We start from the raw sequence: 22,943 nt of genomic DNA, 5'->3' as shown, positions 1-22,943 counted from the left end.
AAAATGAAGGCAAAGCAAACAAAAACACTCACTCCACTTTAAAAATGCTTCCATACATTATGTCACCATTCTCAGAAAGTAAAAACAAAAATGGATCCAGCAAGCTTTTGGATTAAGAATTCACATTATATATACCATGTTTTTTAATGCAGCTCAGGCAAGGAGCATACCATTACAGCTTTAAGCAAAGCTTTTCTTTTACATTTGCTCCAAAATTAAGGTACTCTTACTGTCACTCTTACCTTGGTGTGGATGAGGACAACAGACAACATGCTACCCACCACTGCCAGCTATCAGGGATGAAGTTAGCGTATACATGCCAAGGCTAAAAGAGCACAGACCTCAGGAGCCACAGGAGGACCTGTCCCCTTCCCTGAAGGAGCTCACCTTGGTTGCTTAACATTGCTTAAGTAAGCACAATCCCCCAGACACAGGGAGAGAGTGGTGAGGTCCACAGCCTGAGGCTGTATGCTTCAGCCTGCTTCTCCTCACTCTTCTGCTGTCTGTTGCCTGCTGCCTCCATACTACACTTTGGCTTTACAGTTAAGGAGAGGTGTAAATGTTCAGAAAAAGCAAGAAAGTAGCTTTCTTAGTAGGTGGAATTTAGCTTTCTGAATTTTCAAAAAGCATTTTGTGGTTGCTTTTACAGAAGTACAGATGCTCCTTTAGGAGGACAGGAGAGAAGGAGAAAGGCTTCTACTGCAAGGCTAAAAGCTTTATTTGTTGGTTTTCTGTACCAATAAAATCAAATTTCAGGTGTCAAGTGACATTTGCTTCAATGCTAAATACCTTATGTTAAGATGTCAATTAAAGTTTTTCTGAGGAGGAAAGTTCCTCAGCAAAGCATGAATGTATTAAGAATGAGTATACCATTCCCCAGAGGACAGAATATAAAACAACCTGTCAAGTAATCAAAGATAACCAAAGAGAATGTGTTAACTCCCTGATGTTTTTTTCTGTTTGGCATCAGGTGAATGCAAGATCTTTTACCACCTGACGGAGCCTGTTCTATTAATTCCATGCTCCTCTCCTTCCATGCCCCTTTTATCAGCACTAAAAAGCTTCACAAACTGGTGGCTGACAAAGACACACACTGACTGTGCATTATTTTAAGGACAACACCAACTTCTACCAGCCAGAAAAATCTGTCAAGCACACACACCCCTTAAATAACTAAAGCACAGCTGTGCTTTGAAACATTTTACTGAACTGTTAATGAAATTTAAGATGCATTCAGCACTAGAAGCCTGTAGTTTTTGTGTGCTGGTAAGAGCAATGCAATGGCATTTGGTTTGATGCATCTGTGAGGATTGTTCATCCTTAACTCTTAACAGAAGGAAAATAAAATTCCAGGAATTCAAGAAATTGTTCCAAATAAAACTTTTCATATTTTGACTGAAAATATGCAATGTGATATAAGATACCTGTAGGACATGGAAACACCTGCAATCTGGAAGTCAGAATTGTATCCTACACTAATAACACACTTAATGAACATTTAAAACACTGACTGAATCCAAATAGAAGACTACCTAGAGATGTGAGTGCTTGGAATGGGGTGAGCTCTACTATACCAAAAACTCGCCTTAGTTCATTTTAAACAAACCAACAAAACCCCTCACCATGGCCAAGAGCTGATGAAGATACTTGGGTTTATTTCCTTATAATAAAACCCCAAACAACGAAACAAAACCCCATCCCAAGAAATCCCCCACAGATAACACGATCAGTTTTAAGGTCTAACTTCTGCTCCCACTTCAACAAATTAAAATGGAGAAAATCTGGCCCAGGACATATAAATTACTCTTTTTTCAGACTATCTAGACATAATGGTATTTCTACTCCGAATCCCAACTTGTTGTGACGTGTTTTTAACATTAAAATTGCACTTTTCCCCTGAAGTCACTTCTAATTAACAATGTTTTAGAATACAATGCATAAATAGAAGGAAAAAGCAAAAGTCTTTGTTCTAGGTGTTATAACTCACATACATAGCCTTCTGAGCTATATCAAGGGCTATTTAAAGGTAACCAAAGTTCATTATGAATGCTTACCTTTTTTCCTCCTGTTACAAACTGCTTGAAGTGGGATCTTACAAATTGAGGATGAACAGCAACAATCTGGGGATGGTGGGGGAAAAGGGAAAGAGAGGATTGTGGTTTAAGTAAGAGTTTACATAAAGCATGACATCATTTTTTAAACTAGATAACCCTTTGTCAATTATCAAGTATTACAGCTGAGTTCTTTCTCTAAAGTAAAGCCTAGTTGCTTCAGACACTTGGTTTTTTTTATTAGAAGATAATTCTTCATATTATATGCTGCAGGACACAGGTGACACCGAGCATCATGTTGCATTGAACAGCTACTTTTCTGTAGAGCAAGCTGCAGAATTAGGACCAATCAGAACAAGACTGCTGTGAGCAAGTTACCCCAGTTAAATCTGCTCTGGGGCCTGCCTGAAGGGCACACATACCTCAGCCCTGCCAGAGGACAATATTGTGTAGAACCTCACACAGTCTCTTTGCCTTATGTGTCACAATGTCAAGGGTGGAGATCAAGCTGTACGAGCAGTAAAGGCCCTAGGAGGCAAGTCTGGCATGTCACATCTGGCATGTGTGAAAACTTAACCTTCTCATTCCTTTCCCCCACACCCTAAAGAGCAGCTGCAACATGAAGACCCCAAGCAGCAAAATGCAAACATTTGCCCATATCGCCTTTCCTCCTGCAAGAAATGTTTCTTGTTAAAAAGTACTGGATTTTCCCATATGCCTAGTAGACGTCCTTTTTTCACCAGCCAGACAGACACACTTTTCTAAAGCAGAGTTAAACTCAAGTCTTCCCTTCAGATAGGGTACATCAGTATCACTGCCCATTGCTTTATTTTGAGGCAGGTTTAATGGATATGAACTGGTTGCAAAGTATTGACCTCCCATTTAGCAGAACCCTCAGAACTTGTATCACAAATCTACAAAGAAATATGCTGAGACGGGTAACACCTGAAACAGGACAATTTCTCTTTCACTTTCCTTTTGTATTTGAAAAACTCAATAATACTTCTTACAAAACCAAGATTGGCTTTCTTCCTACCTAACCAGATCAAAAGCTTTTAGATTGAGATAGAAAACTATTTCCTAGTTACTTGAATAACATTGTAAGGAAGTGATATTCGTCTCTTTCATTTATATTGCATGTGACCTTTCTGTTATTAAAGACAACACCACCACAATTACTATAGATTAAAACAAGCACTTACTTTAATAGGACAGTCAAATGTTTCATGAAACTCTTCTGCTGAATATAATCCAAACACTTGTACCTGAAAAAGTATATTGAAAAATGAAAATTATTTACTATGATTTACACTGAACAATTAACACTGAAAGTAAAAACCAAACAACTAGAAGATTAATTTGAATGCTAACATGACTGTCGCTGAAGGACACGAAAGAACACAAGCACACCACCGCTGTCACGGTGAAGGAAAAAAGGTAAGTTTTATTCTCTGACTCCAATATTTATAGTTTTACAAAAGTGACAGCGGATTGGAAGGTGACAGTGACACCTCTGCAATGACACTGGTCAAACCAACAGTCCATCAACTCTCTCCTCCTCCATAAAGGAATGAAAAACAGTGAGTTATTTACAGAAAGTGTGTGAGAAAGTTCACTACAAGAATGTCAACATCAGAAGGCTTAGAAAATCTTAAAAAACCAGGGTGACACATGACATCTTTTTTCCTAAAGGAAGGCACAGTTAACAATTCAGAGCTAATTGATATGGCTGGTCTTCTACAGTGACATATCTCTAATATTTGCAGCAGTACAGAAATACTTTTATGAATATTTTTCCTCTTTTTGTTTTTGTTACAATCACAGTAAAAACAATAAGTTCCTTTTGCTTTAGGCTGATCCAATCTGTTTAACAGATAGCAACCTAACTATGGTAAGAGCAACAGAATAACATTCAGGAGAAAATAAATTAAAAATTCTTCCTTTCTGAGAAAGAATGGTAGGATTTTTTTTCCCTCCAAGCAATACAGGGTTTACATAAGAAAAGAAACTTGTGACAATAAAGCAAAACCAGCCTGAAATCCAAGTTCCATATATTTCTAGGCATCCTCCCATCCTCCCAAGTGCATACAGTGCTATTTTGTTTTATTCCATGATCACTGGAAATTTCTTTCTCTGAAGATTCCTCCCTTCTCACTTATATCGAGGTATCAGTACATTTAAGAGTCAGCAAAGGAGTTGCAACCATAGGCAATCATATTTATCAGAATTAATCCATCTGAAGAAGCATCAACACTGAATTTAAAAAAAAGTTTTTACTGTCAAGAGAATGAACAGATTTTTAAAATGTTTCCTTGCCTTTAATTCAGAACAAGTACAGAGATATCAAGTGCTAATGAAATACTATTAGATTATATGACTACAGAATAAGGTACCTTCAGATTATTTTAAGTACAGCCCTCTTTTGGATTCATGACTCCCCATTCAATAAAAAATATTCCCTGTCCTTACTCTCAGATGAGACAGCTGACCGCCTAGTTCCTGCAGAATTTAGGAATAAAATGGGGCTGATGACTTATGGCCAGAAATTAGTAACTGATTTACTAACTATGTTTTCCAGGAAGAGTAATAAATGGTTTGCCTTTTCATTATGTTTTTAAGAGGTTTCCACCCACTGTCAGAAATTGTTGAAACAAACTCATCCAAGGAGGGATGAACACCACTGGAGGAAGGGAGAAAAAAGAGGATCCCATGGAGTGATCAGTGAGAAAATGTATCTGACAGCAAATCTACTTAAGAATGCTCTCAGATAGGCTCTCATTATTTTCTAGAAAATTTTCTGGAAAAGGTAATCCCTTCAGTAATTCTGCTCTGCATGTTCAGCATTGGACTCTAAAGTTCTAAAAGATCTTTTGACCTTATTTCTTTCTTCCCATCGTGATTCCTTCAGGGAGAAAAATAAAAAATAATATTGATGAGAAAATATAAATCCCTTTAGAGAGAGACCTGAAGAATAAAGTCAGTAAATATCAGTAATGGGCCACAAAATGTGAGGCTTAATTGCTCAAAAGAGATCAATTCAGGGCCCAAGAACATCCAAAATTCCTGCAGACAGTCAAGAAGACAAAGTAAATATATTAAACTTCAGGGAAACTACAAGAGGAACTAAGCCATCTGCAAGGAACTAGGACATCCTTAGAGTGGCTCAAAGTTCAGCAGGCTCGTGAAGTTAAAAACATCTCCAAGCACCTCATTTTCCTTTCAAGCTTGTCTCCTGGATACATCTCCTAAGCATTATCAGCTCAGTCCATTACTCATTAGTGAATATACGGCCTCTAACAACACACTTTAAAAATACTTCTGCATGCACTGTGTAGGGCTGAGCTACTGCTCCAATGGATTAGAAAACTCAATATTTGGAGACTGTGAGATGTATCACAAAGCTGTGATTATGTAAGCCAGCCAAAGGGTTGTATTTGAATTGGACCTGGCTGTAAGCCTAAAAAACCTTTGGGCTGATGTCTTGAGGATTTTGCTTTCTGGGTTTTTGTTTTCATCAGTTGGCACATCATATTCAGTACTATAGCCTACACAAAGTAAGAAATAGAGGAAAGAGAAAATAAGACAGAAAAAAGAAAGCAGAAAAAAAGAGAAAATACACAGTTAAAACATAACACTACAAATTCTGTGAAAGCAGAATCCTCAAAAATTACAAAACACCCCTCTCAAATTAAAAGTAATTAATCAAAATTAGCAACAGTGCCTTCAACGTTTTCTTAATATATCACTGAATACAGCAATATATTTCTTTTGGAGTATTACAACATCGTGGAGTGAGCTAAGAGGAAAAAACAATTCCACAAAAAATACATGCTATCATGTTTACTCTAGGGACATCATCTAACAGTTTATTACTTCTTAATGTCTCATATTCTTCAGAAAGAAAGTGATTCTTTTGCTATTACAAACCTATATTGGATTTATCTATTTCTACTTTCCATGCCCACTCTGTTCACAATGCTCTTAGGCAGCTGGAAAAAGGATTTTATGATTCCACTACATTTTGCTAGTCCTGTCTGATTTTAAATATCTAGAACCCACCACTCCAGTGCATCCAGACTTAGCTGCTTCTTTGCTTCCACATGTGGAAAAAGTAAGCAACGTTCAGTGACCAAAAGGCAGGAAATCAAGTCACGTTTCTTGAAAAATTATCAATGTAATTCACGGATATTCTTAACATCAATGTTGTTACAGGCATTAGAGATGACACTAAAACATGTAAGCACATGAGTTTTCAATATAATTTCTATTTCTTCATATAAAAAAGTTACAAGCCAGAATAAGAGTGCCAATTACACTCTTATGTAATGTCATGGAAGCTTTAGCAAAATTGGGAGTCACATCCAGGTTTTTCAAGATAGTATACAATTAACTACACACAAAACTAACACAAAAAAAACCAATCTAAAAATCTCCACAATTCTGAGGATGCCAGCCTGCTTCCTGTTCTATTTATTTGAGCACCAAAATTCTCTTATACCCTAACATTTCAATATCCAGCAGCTAGACTAGAAGGCTGGTGTTGGTTATGATTTCTGATCCTTTCCATGCCAGTGGCGATCAGCTGCAGCTGACTTCATTAGAAAGGAAAGTTCTCAAAGAACTAAATGTGTAGTACAGAAAAGCTGCAAGTGGCTCCCAAAGCATTTGTTGGACATGCATGACATACATGCGACATGTTTTGACAGTCTGGATGTTGACTGTCAAGAAGAAGGTTAGATAATTGTACTGTTCTTCTGTGCTCTCCCCCCAGTCTATACAGCTAGATCAAATCTAGTTTGAGAGTCAGAAGAAAAAAGTAGTAAAATAAAATATATCGGCCAGCAGAACAGATATGAGGAGGAGGTTCTCATCATAAGGCCTTTCTGCAAGAAAAAAATGACTTCCATCTCTATCATATTGGATCCACTTTGATATGTGAAAATGCACTCTACTTATAGCAAAAGAGAACATATCTTCATTAATTGGTAGAATATACTTGCAGCTGACTCAAAATTCCCAGGCTTCTTCTTTACATCTGCTTTTTTGTTTAAAACTGATTTAAGAAAACAAAATTGTTTTACTGTACTGCTTTACTGTTTTTCCCTCGTTTTTTTTTTTAAATTGTTTTCACCACTTTTACATATTTAATCAAGTTAATAAAGACTTTGTAACTACTTGTACAAGTATTTTAACTGCTCACAATATCAACACTCCAACTGTAGTAAGGTAAGAGCTATAAGGAATGAAAGTTACACTTTTGTTATAATCAGAATCTGTTAGTGTTACATTGTCTGGCTGGGAATCTGCCATTTTCTTATACAGTAGCACAACATAAAACTGTTTATTTTAATCAATTTTAGGGGTGGATTATTTCACACACACAAGCCTTTCTGGGTCATGTGGAAAACCTAACTTCTAAAACACCCATATCTTTCAAATCTCCAGATGAGTGTTTCACAAGTGTAGAATATGGTGAAGCATCAAAGTTCCTGGACTCTATGAATGCAACTATGCTGAATATTGTACCTGTGATACTACATTCCTGTGGCTGTGGCACTGTATTTTAGACTGCCTTGTATAGTATGAATGTCATACACGGGATCCACAACTGCTATTTCACTAAATGAAGACGGAGTCACCATTTAAAGTATTGAAGTCTTTTCAAATAGAACCACACCAGAGTAGTAAGTTTTTCAGTATATCTGAAATGAAATAAGTGTATTTAATATTAGCTTAGTATACAAAAAAATGTGTATGGCTTGCAGTCTCACCGGAGCATAGTGGATTACTGACAGTCATCCACAGTCATATTTGAGGAGCCCTCACATTAAGTGCTTGCTCCCCAACACCATAGGAAAACCCAAACCAACAATGCTAGCTCAACATTTTTATTAGCTTGCACAATTACGGACCCTTGCCTTATCATGCTTAGACAAACAGGATACTCTTGTGGGGTTTCACACAGGATGTAAAATTCTATAACCACTTTGATAGGCACGAGTATCCTCATTACTGTGCCAAGATACTGACATCAAGATATCTCTCGGAAATAAAAGGCCTGGATACACAAACTGGCTGCCTGCCTGTTGAGGGACAAAAAACTCTATTTGGAATGAAAAAACCCAAACACACACAGTCTAAAGTGCATCTTTCCCCATTTTTCCCATTGCAAATTCCAGCTGTATTTTAATTTAAAGAACTTCAACTGAATGCAACATTAGGATTACCAACACTCCTCCTCCCCCAAGTCTACTACGTAAGAAATGTTCTCCTGAGAAGTAAGTTGGATATTGAGAAATTATTTAGATTACTTTTAATGCACTGCATTTGTATATGGGCACTATATCAAAAATAAGCTTAAATACACACTGTGCATTAGAATCTTATCATTGCAAACCAACATTAGAAAATACTGTCATCCACTGAAAAAAACAAAAAGACATTCTTATAACTGGAAAATCAATCACCAAAGCCACTAAATGTCACAGCTCAACATTCCAGAGAAGCACTGATAATTGCTACTTATACACTACACAAATGATATATGTCCTCAGTCAAGGAAGCAGGTTTTTTAGGAAACTGTACATATATTGATTTTACATTTATTTAATGTGGCTGTTGTAAGACACTTTGTTCTTCTGATAAACTATGATTGTTTATCAAAAGATTCTGTAATTCAAGAGAAACATTCATAAAGTGTGTGAAAATGAAAACCACCAGCCCACAGAAATCATGTCCACAAAATCCAATTTTGTGGATTTATAGCAGAAAGGCATTAAACTACTGTCTTGCAGGAACAGCAGAGTAGTCACTGAAGTATAACTGGCACAGCAGTAATGATTAAGTTGACATGACCTCTTGTCACAGCTGTTAATCAGCTTAATAGCAGTTACATTATTGACATTCTTGTAATTACTTTTCCTACAGCATATTTGTGCAAAATATATTTGACTTTAATTTTGAGTATTCAAAGGTGAGTTCAGTTCTCAAAATGTATGGTCAAAGTAGTGGTGCTCAATGCAGGAATCAACTCCACAGGTTATCACAATTATCCTAGTATAATACTAGGACTACCTGCTACCTCAACAAATATATAAAGAGATTTGTTGTACCTTCCCATCTTCTGAGCAAACACCCATGTGCTCTCCACTTTCATCCAGGCTGATCTGATTTATCTTCACTGGGCTCTAGAGAAAGAAAACAAGGAAAAGATACTTTTAAAGTTACATCACCAAGGACATGCTTTAACATTCCTTGCACTTTGAAAGATTTACGTGTGAACGACTGAGTAATGTTTAGTTGCATGAATCAAAAAATCCTCACAGAACAGGTATTTCTATGACAAAGCCAAAAGACTTCTTTCCAGCCTTCTGCCTCACTCCAAAATTCTGACTTTCCTTTTGCAGTTGCCTGCCTCAGGGCTCTGGAACTCCCATGAAGTGCCAGGCTCCCAGACCTTAAACATCTGTGCCTGAGCACCACTGGCTATTAGTTCTTGCTAACAAAACTTTGGATAAAATATGGTGACTACAGAGACATCAGGGCAACTGGAGACTTTCTATTTTGGTCTGATGGCTAGGCCTGTAATTATTTGTTTTTTCAAATTCCTTCTCCTACATTCAGTTTTGGCTCTACTATTGTTCTCAGAAGTATTAGAAGGTATTGAAGTGCAACATAGGTTTACTTGGTCTTAGACAAATACGGAGAAAAGCCTGAAAACCATCCCAATTTAATAAATCTTCCCTTCCCTATCCAAATATACTTTTGGTTCTAACCTACAGGGTTAGACAGTATCTGCTACTGTTTACTTAGCTTAAACAGCTACTCATACCTGAGGTATGGAGGGCTAACTCATAACATCATTTGGATAACCCAAGGCATATCCTCTTGCATACAAAAACCAAGTCAATTATATTCAGGCACCAGAAACTTCTTATGCACCATGATCCTGATTTTACCCTCTGTAACAAACAGCTCATCATTTTAAGAATCACTGAAGGATCTTCCCAGAGGTAAGTCTCTCACACTTTTAAGAACCAGTTTTCTTAGTCTCATAAAAACCAGAATGGATTGAATGACAACTTAGACCACTCCTGTGGTTCTGAGCATGATAAAAGAAATTCCATCATACGTTTCTGTAAAAACGAAGCGTCACTGGAAGAGCACTGGAGTTGTGGGATCACATTAGATGCTACACAACTGTGTATGAAGTATCACAGGTCCTTACATATGCTATGGCAGTTGGAATTGCATTAAAAGTATGTAATAAGTATATAAAAACACACTCTCCACATGGGCTATTCTACAGCAGATGAACTGAGGTGTTTTCACATCTTTCACACACACAACAAATTCCAACTCAGAGAAAGGGAAGCTTTCCTCCCATCCACTCTGAAAATAGCATATGCCCAAATCATATTTTCTAGAAGCTTTTTTAAAATCAAGGTTGATTGAACAACTGAACACTGCACTGCTATAGTTGTCTGATGAGTTGGGAAAGTTACACTGCCCTTTTGCTTTCCTGCTTTCTTGTGTACAAAACATATAATTCCTGGTCTCACCACAAAATGGCACCTGGAAATATTGAAATTACTGCCTATCACAAAGTGGTCTTTCTACAGAGTGTTGTTTGCAAAGAAGTTCACTGGGAATTTAAACCAATTTTCTTTGACTTATGTGCTCCAGAAGTACTTTTGTTTGCCACAGACTGGTTATGCTGAGTTGCTACATTTCAAGGTCAGACACCAGTGCACGACTAGCAGGGTAGGCAGCTGGAGCACATTCCACAGCTGTGTTCCTTCTGTCACATTTAGGGGGTATCAGCAGAGGAATACAGCTCAAGCCCACCAACCTGATTGTGTGGCCAACATCCTTGTAAAAGCTCTATTCTCAGATATTACACACAGAATTGGCTAATTCCAAGACTGGAGGATGCTGAGTAAGGTATCCTGTATCAGTTGTCAGTCTGACTTTCTAGAATCTTCATAAACAGCATGTACTTTCATTCCTCCCTTGCCTTGAAAAATGCCTTTCTAAATTTCTGTTTTGCTCATCAAGCTGCAAGAGAAGACTTTGCCTCTGTCTAGGGGTGGCCATTGGGAAAAAGCATTTCTGCACCATTCCCTCTACTACCAGGAACACCTCTGGCCTTCTGAGAGGAGAAGCACAGAAAATTTAACTGAGTTTACCATGGAAGTGATATGGGGTTTTTTGTTCCGGGCTGCATCTAAGTTGCCATTGCCACAACTTTCCCACTAAGTTTCTTCCCTTCATTTGTTATTTTGCAATTGCAAAGACAAAACATCTGTCTTCAGTAGTACAGTCTTGGCACAGGGTCATACACTAAGGTACAGTGTTCAACTCGTCATGTTCTTCTCATTACTCCAGCACCTGCATCCACCATCAGACTGACATCACAGCAACAGCAGATCTGGCAGCACTCCAGTGTGATGGGCCTTGTTGGAGACACTCTGCAACAAAACCTAAGACAAAATGACACAAACCAGGACACACCAGAGGAGCTGACGGCTCAATCCTACAGTCCACACTATTCCTATTTTCCAGTCAAATGGCTTTGAAAAAGTTTGATTCTGAAAAAATGAAGCGTAGAAAATAGGTAAAGTGGACTACATAAGCTATCTTCACATAAACGTTGAAGACGAGGATGAGGATGATGGAATTTATCTGTTGTAATGCGAAAGCCATATGGCAATACTTTGGAGATTAAATGTATGATTGTATTCAGGTAATTAACAGTGCTCAGTAAGGCAAAACCTCTCCTGCAGGATACTAAGGATAACAGGAAGGGCTTCTACAGGAATGTGGCAAGCAAAAGAGAGACTAAGGATAGAAAAGATGTGGGAAGAAAACAGGAGACCAGGCTACCCTGGACGAAAAGGAGGCTGAGGTTCTCAATGACTTCTGTCCCTCTGTCTTCACTGCCAAGCGCTCCAATGCCACCCAAGTCAAGAAAGGCAGATGCAGGGACTGTGAGGGATGAAGATCCTGAGCCCCTGTAGGAGAGGATCAGGTTTGAGACCATCTAAGGAACCTTAATGTGCACGAGTCCATGGGACCCAACGAGATTTATATGTGGGTCCTGAGGGAGCTGGGAGATGAAGTTGCTGAGCCACCATCCATTGTTTTTGAAAAATTGTGTCAGGTAAAGTCCTTGATAACTGGAAAAAAGGAAATATAGTCCTCATTTCTAAAAAGGGAAAAGTGGAAGATACAGGGAACTACTGTCCAGTCAGTTTCAGCTCTGTGCCAGGCAAGGTCACACAGCAGATTCTACGGGAAACTTTGCTAAGGTACCTGGCCAACAAAGAGGTGACTGGTAACAGCTAAAATGGTTCTACAAGGAGAAGATCATGCCTAACAAATTTGGTGACCTTCTATGACAGGGCTACAGTGTTGGTAGACAGGGGTAGAGCAACTGACATTGTCCACCTGGACTAAATGCAAAGCATTTAGAACTCCTGTAGGACATCCCTGTCTCCAGATTGGAGAGACAGGGATTTGATGGATGGACCACTCAGTGGATACAGAACTGGCTAGATGGCCACGTGCACAGAGTTTTGGTCAACGGCTCATTGCCACATGGAGATCAGTGACTGGTATCCCTCAGGGTCCATACTGGGCCTGATACTGTCCAACATCTTGGTTGGTGACATGGACAGCGGGACCAAGCGCACCCTCAGCAAGTTCACTGATGACACCAGTCTGTGTGGTGCAGTTGACACGATGAAGGGAAGGGATAATGGCATCCAGAGGGACCTCGACAGATGTGGGCTGAAGCAAACCTCATGAAGTTCAACAAAGCAAAGAGCAAGGTCCTACACTATTGGGACACACAAGACAGATTATGGACTTTGGACCTGGTTAGCATAAGAGATTTGATAACAGGATGCCTTGGCAATAGCAAACTGAACTTTGAGGATAAAATCAAGATTGCAAGAAGATTAAATCAGACAGACTTACCAGAAAAAGAAAATTACATCAAACTCTTCAAGCAAGAGATGTAAAATGCAAGAGATGTTGTAAAATGCATAAGTTTTTTTCATGTGATGATTAACCCAATCCTGGTAGTAAAACATTACTAGTCTTCCTAGAATAAGTATATAAGCAGTTGTACTTCACAATAAATTTGGATTCTTTGACATTTCATGGAGTCCCCGTCTCTCTTCATTGCCGACACTACACCTGCGTCACTGCAAATCCCAGATACACCAATGGCTTGGGCAGAGAAGTGGTTGAGAGCAGCCCTGCTAAGAAAGACCTGGGGGTTACAGGTGAGGTAAAACTCCACACAAGCCAGCTGTGTGCGCTCATAGCTCAAAAAGACAATTGAATCCTGGGCTGCATCACAAGGAATGCCAGCAGGTCAAAGGAGGTGATTCTGCCCCTCTACTCTGCTCATGTGAGATCCTAACTGGAGCGCTGCATTCAGTTCTGGTGTCTCCAACATCAGGAGGACATGAAACTGTTGGAGCAAGTCCAGAGGCGAGTCATGAAGTTTGCAAGAGGACTAAAGTACCTCTATTATGAAGACAGGCTGAGAAAGCTGAGGCTGTACAGCCTGAAGAAAAGAAGGTTGCATGGAGACCCCAACTTCCAGTACCTGAAAGTGACCTACAAGAAAGTCTGGAGAGGGACTCTTCATCAGGAACTGCAATGATAAGACAAGGAGTAACGAGTACAAATGAAAAAGGGAAAATTTAGGTTACATATTAGGAAGAAGTTATATACTGTGAGTGTGGTGAGACACTGAACAGGTTGCCCAGAGAGGTTGTGGATATCCCAACCCTGATACCGTTCAAAGCTAGGCTGAATAAGGCCTTGAGCAACTTCGTCTAGGGGGAGGTGTCCCTGCCCATAGCAGGGAAGATTAGGACTATGTAATCTTTACATTCTAAGCACTTAACATTCTGTGATTCTAAGATTCTAGAATGTTGTCAGTGGAAAAAAGGGGTGATTCCAGAGTATTTGCACTTTTCTCACATTCAAAATATTGCACAATACTTCCAGACTTGTTCTATTTCTAAACAGAAATTCAATGATACAGTATTTCATAACAGCATATATATTTTAAGTAGCAATTTGGTACAAGCCTTCTGCATGCCCAACACCTTCAACAGTTGCTATTAACTTTTCCTTTCTCCTATTATTTTTTCCTCTTTGTCTCCACCATACACAGATGACAATCAGGGAAAACAACTGAACTCAACTAAAAGAGACCTGCTCATTTACACAACCCTCCAGCTAAGTGTTGACAGGAAATGATATACACAAGGCAAAGCAAACACAGAGTAAATTTTTTTCTGTACTCAAGTCAAACTAGCACATTGACTATTAGTCTGTCTGCTGACATTACAAGTCAGAACTTTCTGTGGAGCTCAGAAAGTGATGACAGTCCAGGCTGAATATTACATGCATTTTAAATAAAGTTTCAGGAAGAACTCTAATACCAGACTCTTCTTGTTCAGGGTTAAATAACAATCAAGCCTATGATATCCAGAATTATGTTCCACTGGAAAGCTGTTTGAAATCAAGATCTCAACCTATGCAGGAAAGAAGAAAGAAAAGACCACAGATAAAATTGGTACATATATTATCTAAACTAAAGCGTTTCTTCCAGAATCAGTTCCAATTCTTCTTTTCATAACCATCATTTGTTTAAATATACTTCTGTGCCAGTCAGCAAAGCTACTTGCTATTTCAAATTTAATTGCATTAAATGAATTAAATTGCATCAAAATTAATTGCATTCAATTGCATCCAATACCCTGTGAATAATTTTGATATTTTAGAAAGGAAGAACACAAATAATATTGTGAGTCACCCCCTCCCACCTTGCTTTTATTTTTCTTTTTTAAAATAAATGTTATAAGCTCAGGCATAAAGTTTCAACTGCCTTTCCCTTGTGTTTTTTTAAAGCTTTGTCCAGCTAACACACTGATGAATTTATTTGTCTGACAAAAGAAAACAGATTTTATAGTAAAGGAATAAATGCCCCTCCAGCCCGATCTACCTTTACATGTCTACAAAAGATAAAGAATCACTCAAAGTTAGAGAAGACAAAAGTAGTCACTAACTCATCATAATTTGAAGGACTGATTATTTAACACAGTTGGAACCATGATACACACTGGAATTTGGTCACTTGACTGTTGTAAAGGTATTTTAAATGTGTGTTGGAAAAAACCTGTAACATGTAAAAGATTCTAAAATTTAGAACACATAATAGAGATGATCTAATCTTAAGCCTCATGTCATAAAACCAGAGGCACCTGTATATAAAATGTTGAAAATGTACTATTTATTACTTTATTAGCACTACATTGGATAATCTTTTTTGTACCTAATCAGGACCCCAACAATTAGGCCAATCAAGTAAAAATTCACAACAACTTTGTGATCACAATGATACTTCCAGTACTGTATAAGAGATAATAATACACATTTAATTTCTCAAGCATCATAATTCAAGTTCGGTAATAAGTTGGATCCTGTTGGTTAGGAATGGAAATTATTTACCTGGGAATAGCTTCAGAATTTAATACTCTTTTAAAGTACCAGCAAAGGAAGAAATACCTTCAGCTGAATTTCCATTAGCTTCAGTTTTCTTTCTGATGGAGACATGTTTGGAATTCTGGACAACATAAGTAAGTTTGACTGTTCAAAATCAATAATGTCAAGCTGACACTATAGAACAAAAAAAACCATTACCTTAATGGACGAAAGAGAAGTTTAGGTAGCAGAAGAGAAAGCTAGTAGACACCTTGCACATAAAGATCTAAATGCAGACTTTTGCAAAATCCTAAATTTAAAGGAAAGGAAAATCAAGTATCTAGCAGCAAATGTACCTCATGTGATAATCAATTACCTAATGTAAAATGCTTGAAATAAATGCTCTTACTATGGATTAAGTCAGCTCTTCAATTAGGAGTAAATTCATGGCAACTCAGAAAGCTTCTTTTAATTGTGTTCTTTGTGGCAACTCCTTCTCCCCTGACACTCATCATCAACCCACCTTATACAATCAGTCCCCCAATGGTGAACCTGAGAAATCAATCTGCTAATGTATAATTTGTAAAGCTCCCCCGACTAACAAATGGATAATTGATTCTTTCACAAATGCTGCATCCCAATGGATTTGAAGTGGATGAACATGAAACATAAGACTGGATTTCACTCCAATTCTGTGAGAAATGCAATATTTACAAGCTAGGAATCTAAACATTTTAATAGTTGTCTGTGACTTCATGCCTTTTAGCCATGGTTTGCAGGCAAACCACATGCACATTAGGAGTGTGAAAAGCAAAGCAGTGTTCAAACATACTTACAGAAAAGCTCATTTTACTTCAAGAGGTTCCCATCACTTCTACAACCTCCTTAATCAGTGTTTTCATCCACTCTTTTTAAAGACTTTTCATAAACTTTTCTAAATTAATTTAAACATAATTATTTATCTCTGTGTGAGGAACCAATTTAGCTTTATCTCAACACTGATTGCCAGGGGCACATGGGGAAGGGGTTGCACATCTGCCACATGCAGGAGGCAAGCCTTGTCTCTGGGAGGATTTCACCTGGCAACATGGGACTTCACCTCCTCCCAAGGGACAGTCAGTAGGAGACACTGAACTCCCCAGAGAGGCTTCTCACTGCCATGGAAGGTTACACTGGGCCAATGGTCTCCAGCCAACAGGCAGGCTTAGGGAAGAGCCAGAGAGCATAAAAAGTAATTTCACCACGAGCAGTGGAGGCTTTGGAGACTATACCTTTTGCTTTGAGGGGCTCTTGGGTTTTATCCTTTTTGTGTCTTTCTGGGGACTTGTCTTGTGGCTGGGGGCTTTTGAGACTTGCTTTTTACCTTTGGCTACAGCCTGCTGAGGGGCTCGCCACTGCTTGCTGCTGTGCCCTTGCTGGCTTGCTCGCTCCCTCCTTTGCCCTGACCCCAGGCTGCCTTTTGGCTCCTCTGCCTTCGCGCCTGTCCTGCCTCCCCGTGTCCCTGACCACCACATTGCCGCTTGGCCCGCGCGTCCTTGCCCGAGCTACTTGCGTTCAACCCGGCTGCTCCGACCGAGCCCGGCACTGCGATGCTCGCCCCGACCCTGTCCAGGGTCCTGAGCCTCCGGTCGGAGCGCCTGCCCCGCGTGCTGTGGAGCCTCCCCGAGAGTCGCGTGGGCTCGCTCGGAGCCAGCCCTGCACGGGCAGGCAGCGCGCACCGCCCGCACTTCCCCGGACCCGCAGGTGGCAACGCTCTCCTTTCCTCTCTGTCTCCTCTCCCCCCTCTCTCCCTGCTCTTTCCCCTCCTTTTCCATTTTCCTTCCTTCTTTTCTGCCTTTTCCAGCCCTCTTTCGTTTGGGCAACTCCTTTTTCTTTTTGGCTTTTGTTTTTTTGGTTTGGTTTTTTTTTCATCACTAATAAACAGTTCTCAGATACAACGTTTGCCTTGTTTGGCTTAATTAGTTCCTGACCATCCATTTCTAAAAGAATTCCTTGTAGTTTCCCTCAGAGGGATGCGATACTCCATACTAAGGCAAATTGCATGTACAAAGTTGCATTGTAATAAAAAAACTGTCTCCTAAATGTGCCTACTTTTCATTTATTCATGTTTCATCTGCATGCCATTCACATAAACAAGCATGTAAAGCTCCAATGTACAGCAATATGATCAATCAACCCATGGTTGTATACTTGGTTGTATAAATGGTTAGCTTACTGGAGTATGGACTACCATTATTATGTTTGTATTACTTCCACCATGGCGGAGGTATCCAAGTGTAAAATACTGATTTGCAAACAGAAACCACCTCAGTTATTGTCATAACTAAGCTAAGATCCTCACAAAACACAAACCTTGCTCTACGTAGGATGAGGGACTGGCTTTGAAAAGCATCCCAAATCCTCAGCAACAGTTGAGCACAACTTTATGATATGTTGTGTCCCATCTTTTTGGACTTCAAAACACTCATACCCAGAGATCTCTTGTACTGAGGAACTGTCTTTAAAAAGAAACTGAACCCATGCACTTTTCTTGCCTCAAATGCTGCAGTGTTGCACTGACTCACCAGTATTTCGCATATTTGTAAAATTTCATTGATACAACATAGGCAAAAGCATCTTGAAACCCAAATTCTAATGCTGTACCATGATTTACCCATAAAAAACCAGAAGTACACACATATGTATTTACACATAGCCAAGGAACAAAGCACAATAACACAAAAGTCTAAACTGAAAATGCAGCTGTAGGAGTTAAAGAAAAAGATGTTCACCACTGCCTGCAATGAAGAAGCATACTCTACATTTACAACATCTTAAGTTTCATTTCCTGAAAATTTACTAATTTTCACACCAAAGAGGTTTAGTTCACCAATATTAGCAACAAAATTCTGGTGGGAACTATTGCTCCATTGCATTTCCTATAACACTCTTGAATCTGTCATTCTCCAAATGAAAAATGGGAGATTACGTTGGTTAGAAGAAAAGGAAGGGGGGATGGTTCAGGGGAGTGACAAGGTCTGGGACACAGAACAATAACAACATTAACTTTTATCTTGTCTGCAGGAAGGCAGACCTTATCTACAAAAACCAAAGATCTCAAAAGCTTGTCTAAAACTAAGGGAATATGAGGACAACAAGTCTCTGAAATACAATCTAAGACAGTGAGAAATAACAAAAAGCCTACAGTGATTTCAATATTTTCCACATCAGTGAATCCCTTAACCTTGTTTGTCAACTGCAGGGACTAAGGAAAAAAAACCCCAAAACATCCAAGGGGAAAAAAAAATATTAACAAGGGATCTCCCTAAATCTCTCGTAGTTACTAGATAATCAGAATGCTTGTTTACGATTGATGGAACTATTACCAAAACCAAATCTATACTGAAAGCCTCGACTACTTCCTAGCAGAATTGAACTGTTAGCTAATTCCTGATGGATCCAAAGAAAAACCTCTTTTCTATTAAAACACTGCAGTGTAAGGAGATATCCTCCTGGGAACTCTGTGCCAAAGTAAGCAAACTACTCCCATTTCCTTCTCCCCCCAGATCCCCTTTGCCATTCTCTGCATAACTGTAGGGCTCTTCAACAATTTTATGTCCTAAGCCTTTCCCTACTTCTTGTTGCTATCTGTGTATTAAAGCCATCTGAGAATATGAAGCAATATTCCCAATCACACAGCCATGGAGAAGGCTGAAGTACGGGGGGAGGGCTGAGGAAAGCCGGCTGGTGATAGATATATCTTCCTTGGAAAACCCAACACTCCCTGGGGAGAAAGACTATTCCAGGCAATGCAGAGGTTCACCTCACCAATTTCTGTTACTGCTTTCTTTTCAGAATAGTTTGCCAAACACAATGAACTTGTGAGAATTCATCTTTAAATATAAACTTTCAAGAGAGGCTACTGAATTATTAAAACGGGCTTTGAAGAACAGTCCCCAAAACATATCTAAAACTCTGAGGATGTAACTTAAGGGGCACTTTCACTGCCTCTTTCTAACAGAATACTACCACCGTCATTAATGTATTTAACAGAATTTTGAAGTGGAAAGTATGTGATTTTACTCCATTTCTTGATAAGCCAGCTTTCAGAAATGTGACTAATGAAAAAGGCCAAGCAGGACATAGAGTGAAAGCTCTTGTCAGGAGAGGTTTTCTTTTTAGAGATTAATTTATTGGTGCATCCACCAAACAACTTTTGAAGAAGCAAAGGGGCTGTTGACTATTCTGCTTACGGCTCATGCACTGTTGTGCCAACATCATTTCCAGGAAGGTTTTCTGAACAGCCATGGTGCTCGTCCCAATCTCTGACCTAACACAAGATAGAAGACATCATCCCATGGAGCCTGGAAACACTGTTTCTCCTGTTTCTCCACACATTCCACACAAGCCCATTATTTTCTTCATAGTTCTCTTTTTTTTGTTGTTTTTTTCTTTCTGTAAGCTCCTGCAATGGAAAATTTCAATAAGTGCTTTTCCCAATTATTTTGGCTTGTCAACTACTCTGCTACAGAAAATGATCCAAATCCAGTGGCTAGTGAAATCAGTGAAAATATCTCCACTGATGGAATCAGACAGATGCAGAAATATTATAAGGAAATGAATTCCCTTTCCTGGCTGAAAACAACATAAGCAGTTATACTCCTGGCATAGTTAAATATTACACTGGGTTATCAATGCTCAAGCTCAGCCAACACCTACAGCTACAGCGTCATTTTCCATGTAAATTTTCAGTTATCAACACTGATACAGACTACCATAAGTCAGAGCTACACACAATAATAAACACATTTTCTGATTATCGAAAGCATTGTATTCTCTTTGGACACCAACTCTGGCACTTTCTTTATTTGCAATTATAAACATCTGGTAAAGTCTCACAAGTCCACCAGAGATACTCAGTCAATATTGGATGTCTTGTCAGGATCCTAAAAGCATATGCAAACCAAAAAGATGGAGGGAGACAGAGAGTACTCACACTGGTAGAAACTGTGTATTATGAAGTGTGCTGTAATTTACCATAAGCAGTATATTGTATGCCATATCCTCATTGTGACAGTACGATAGGCAAGGCTAAATATGAAGATTAATTGATCCTGTACAAGTTCCTCAATGCATTTACATACAAAGAGGCTCTATTTCAATACCAGTGAAGTGTACATTTGATTGTATATCATAAACTTTATTTAAAGTAGATTAAAAAAGCAAACACATTCATTCACTCCATCTTTACATTGCTGACATTTCAAAGCTCCTATCCATAAAACTGCCAAGACCTTCAACAACTAGACTTCAACTAGCAGCCAGTTTAGGATTACAGTGGTGAACCTTCCAACACCAAAATAGCAATTTCTGACGTTTCTTATATCTTTATTTCTCTGTGTCAGAGGACACTAAGTGAAACTAACTTCTTCAACAGTAAAGACCATCACAGTGGAGATGGTCACTTGACAGTAGATACTTTTATCAGCAGCCATTCTGAGGGTATTAACACCAGACACTGGTCAAATCTGGACTGTACATGTTTAATATTCCATCACAAGTGCAATAAACTACTATACACACTGGCATGTCTTTTAAAACAAATAAGTCTCATCTTCCAGAAAGGAACCTTTATTAGAATTTTTAAGTTCATTATCAGTTATGTCTTCCCCATAGGAAAAACTACTTGGTTTTGCCTTGATGTTTTGCTCATCGTATTATGCCCCTGTTATGTCATTATCTATTTTTAACAGTGCTGTATTTTTATTGTTAATGGAAACAAAGGGCTGTAGCCCTATCATTAATGTCAAATTGTATAAAAAACATTGTCCTCCAGAATTCAGTCTTTCTAACCAGGAAAACATTTTCTAATGTAAATAATATTTTATTAATGCCTGAACTCTTAATAATTCTGACAGGCAAACTACTATTATTCTATATATGCACATAAGTGCCTGCATTCCCTATGGACAAAAATACCATCCAGGTATAATACCCCATTTGAAAGGAAAACAGCCCTAGGAATCAGCAATACACTAGCTTACAATCAAACCTCTCCAAATCCTCCCTGTGCTTTTAAGTGTTATTAGATTTTAGAAAATGCACATCTGAGTTACCAGTCTTCTATGAAAACACTTAATTAGTGCTACCTGAAACTTGCTGTTTCATTGGTGCCAATAAAACTCCAGAGCAATTTGGCACAGTGGTCCACTTTCTAAATAGTCCTGAGATGTGATACACATTCAAACAGCAAATATTACTACACCTGGATGGTGAAAGAGTTAAAAGGGAAAAAAACTGTTTTGATGACTTTGATGTATCTTAATAATATCACAAATAATTTTGCTGAAAACTGTCTGAAAGTGACACATCTACATTTACTTTGCAGAATTACAGTAAGGTCCTCTGCTTGATCCTCCACAGAAATAAGAGGCAACAAGGTCTGGTGAAAAAAAGAAAATAAATTGGAAGCTTTGCCCTTTCATTGAGCAACAATGCTGTATTAAATACTACAGTAGTAATGTCCTTAATGTCCTTTATGTTTTGCATTCTCCCCTTTTCAAATGCCTTCACCCTAGATTATTCAATGCTTTTTTTCGAAAAAAACATGCAGAATACGACAGCATCCTACCAAGTAAGGAGCAAGTGAACTATTTCCTATGTCTAGATGCTTGTGACAGAACAGTATGTAAACACAGTCCTTTACCTCATTAAAAGGTGACATAACAGATTTCTACTGAAGTCAGTGACACTAAAGAGGGCTGCTAAGGTACCTTGAATGTAATACATTTAGAGCTGGACATGAAATGCAGCTGACAAACAACAAGATATCCAGTCTGAGGTAAAGTGATTGATACTGGAGAACAAAAAACGAGACTTCTTCCAATGCTTCTATGTTAAAAAAAAAAGGAAAACAATATGCATTTGAAGGGTAATGAAGTTGTAGAAGGACCATTTGGTCTAAAGATGGGGCTGTAATCCTTCTCAAAAAAGGGACATGGGCAACCTAGTTGCTAGTCAAGAGTTCAAAAGAGAAGGCAGAAACAATTGCTATTCCAAAATCAGCTGCTAAAGTACATAGGCTTTATACTTCAATTGAAATTAATTAGATTGACAGCATACATGTTACTGTTTGCTGCAGTACACGCACACATCTGACTTGTATGAGTTAACAACATTCAAGAAATAAATGACTGTACCATACAAGACTTTTTGTAGCTGAACTCATACCTCCAGCTGAAATTTTTACATTATTTTTGCACTAAGATACGGTTATTGAAACTACAATCCTGAAAGAATAATTGAATGAAACGGTGACACTTCCTAAGTTTTGAGCAACAAAAGCCAATTATAAGCGATTCTAGAATTGTTTAGAACTCCCACATTTCATCCATAATCCAAACA

General features: G+C 38.6%; 1 protein-coding gene across 1 annotated transcript in view; it reads right to left on the bottom strand.

Annotated features, from left to right (window-relative positions):
• Positions 1-22,943, bottom strand: part of VPS41 (VPS41 subunit of HOPS complex) — a 109,266-nt gene that overhangs the window by 53,931 nt on the left and 32,392 nt on the right. The window contains exons 5-7 of the mRNA XM_054273825.1: positions 9,164-9,238; positions 3,254-3,316; positions 2,055-2,120 (exon numbers count right to left, since the gene is read on the bottom strand). Of these exons, the coding sequence (XP_054129800.1) occupies positions 2,055-2,120; positions 3,254-3,316; positions 9,164-9,238 (204 nt within the window). The remainder of the gene's footprint in view (positions 1-2,054; positions 2,121-3,253; positions 3,317-9,163; positions 9,239-22,943) is intronic.

This window comes from Melozone crissalis, unplaced genomic scaffold (assembly GCF_028551555.1).
Source record: "Melozone crissalis strain CALT ecotype California unplaced genomic scaffold, PUWL_Pcris_2 ptg000016l_1, whole genome shotgun sequence".
NCBI lineage: Eukaryota > Metazoa > Chordata > Aves > Passeriformes > Passerellidae > Melozone > Melozone crissalis.
Note: the sequence above shows the minus strand (reverse complement) of the source record. Positions and strands in the feature narration are given on the sequence as shown.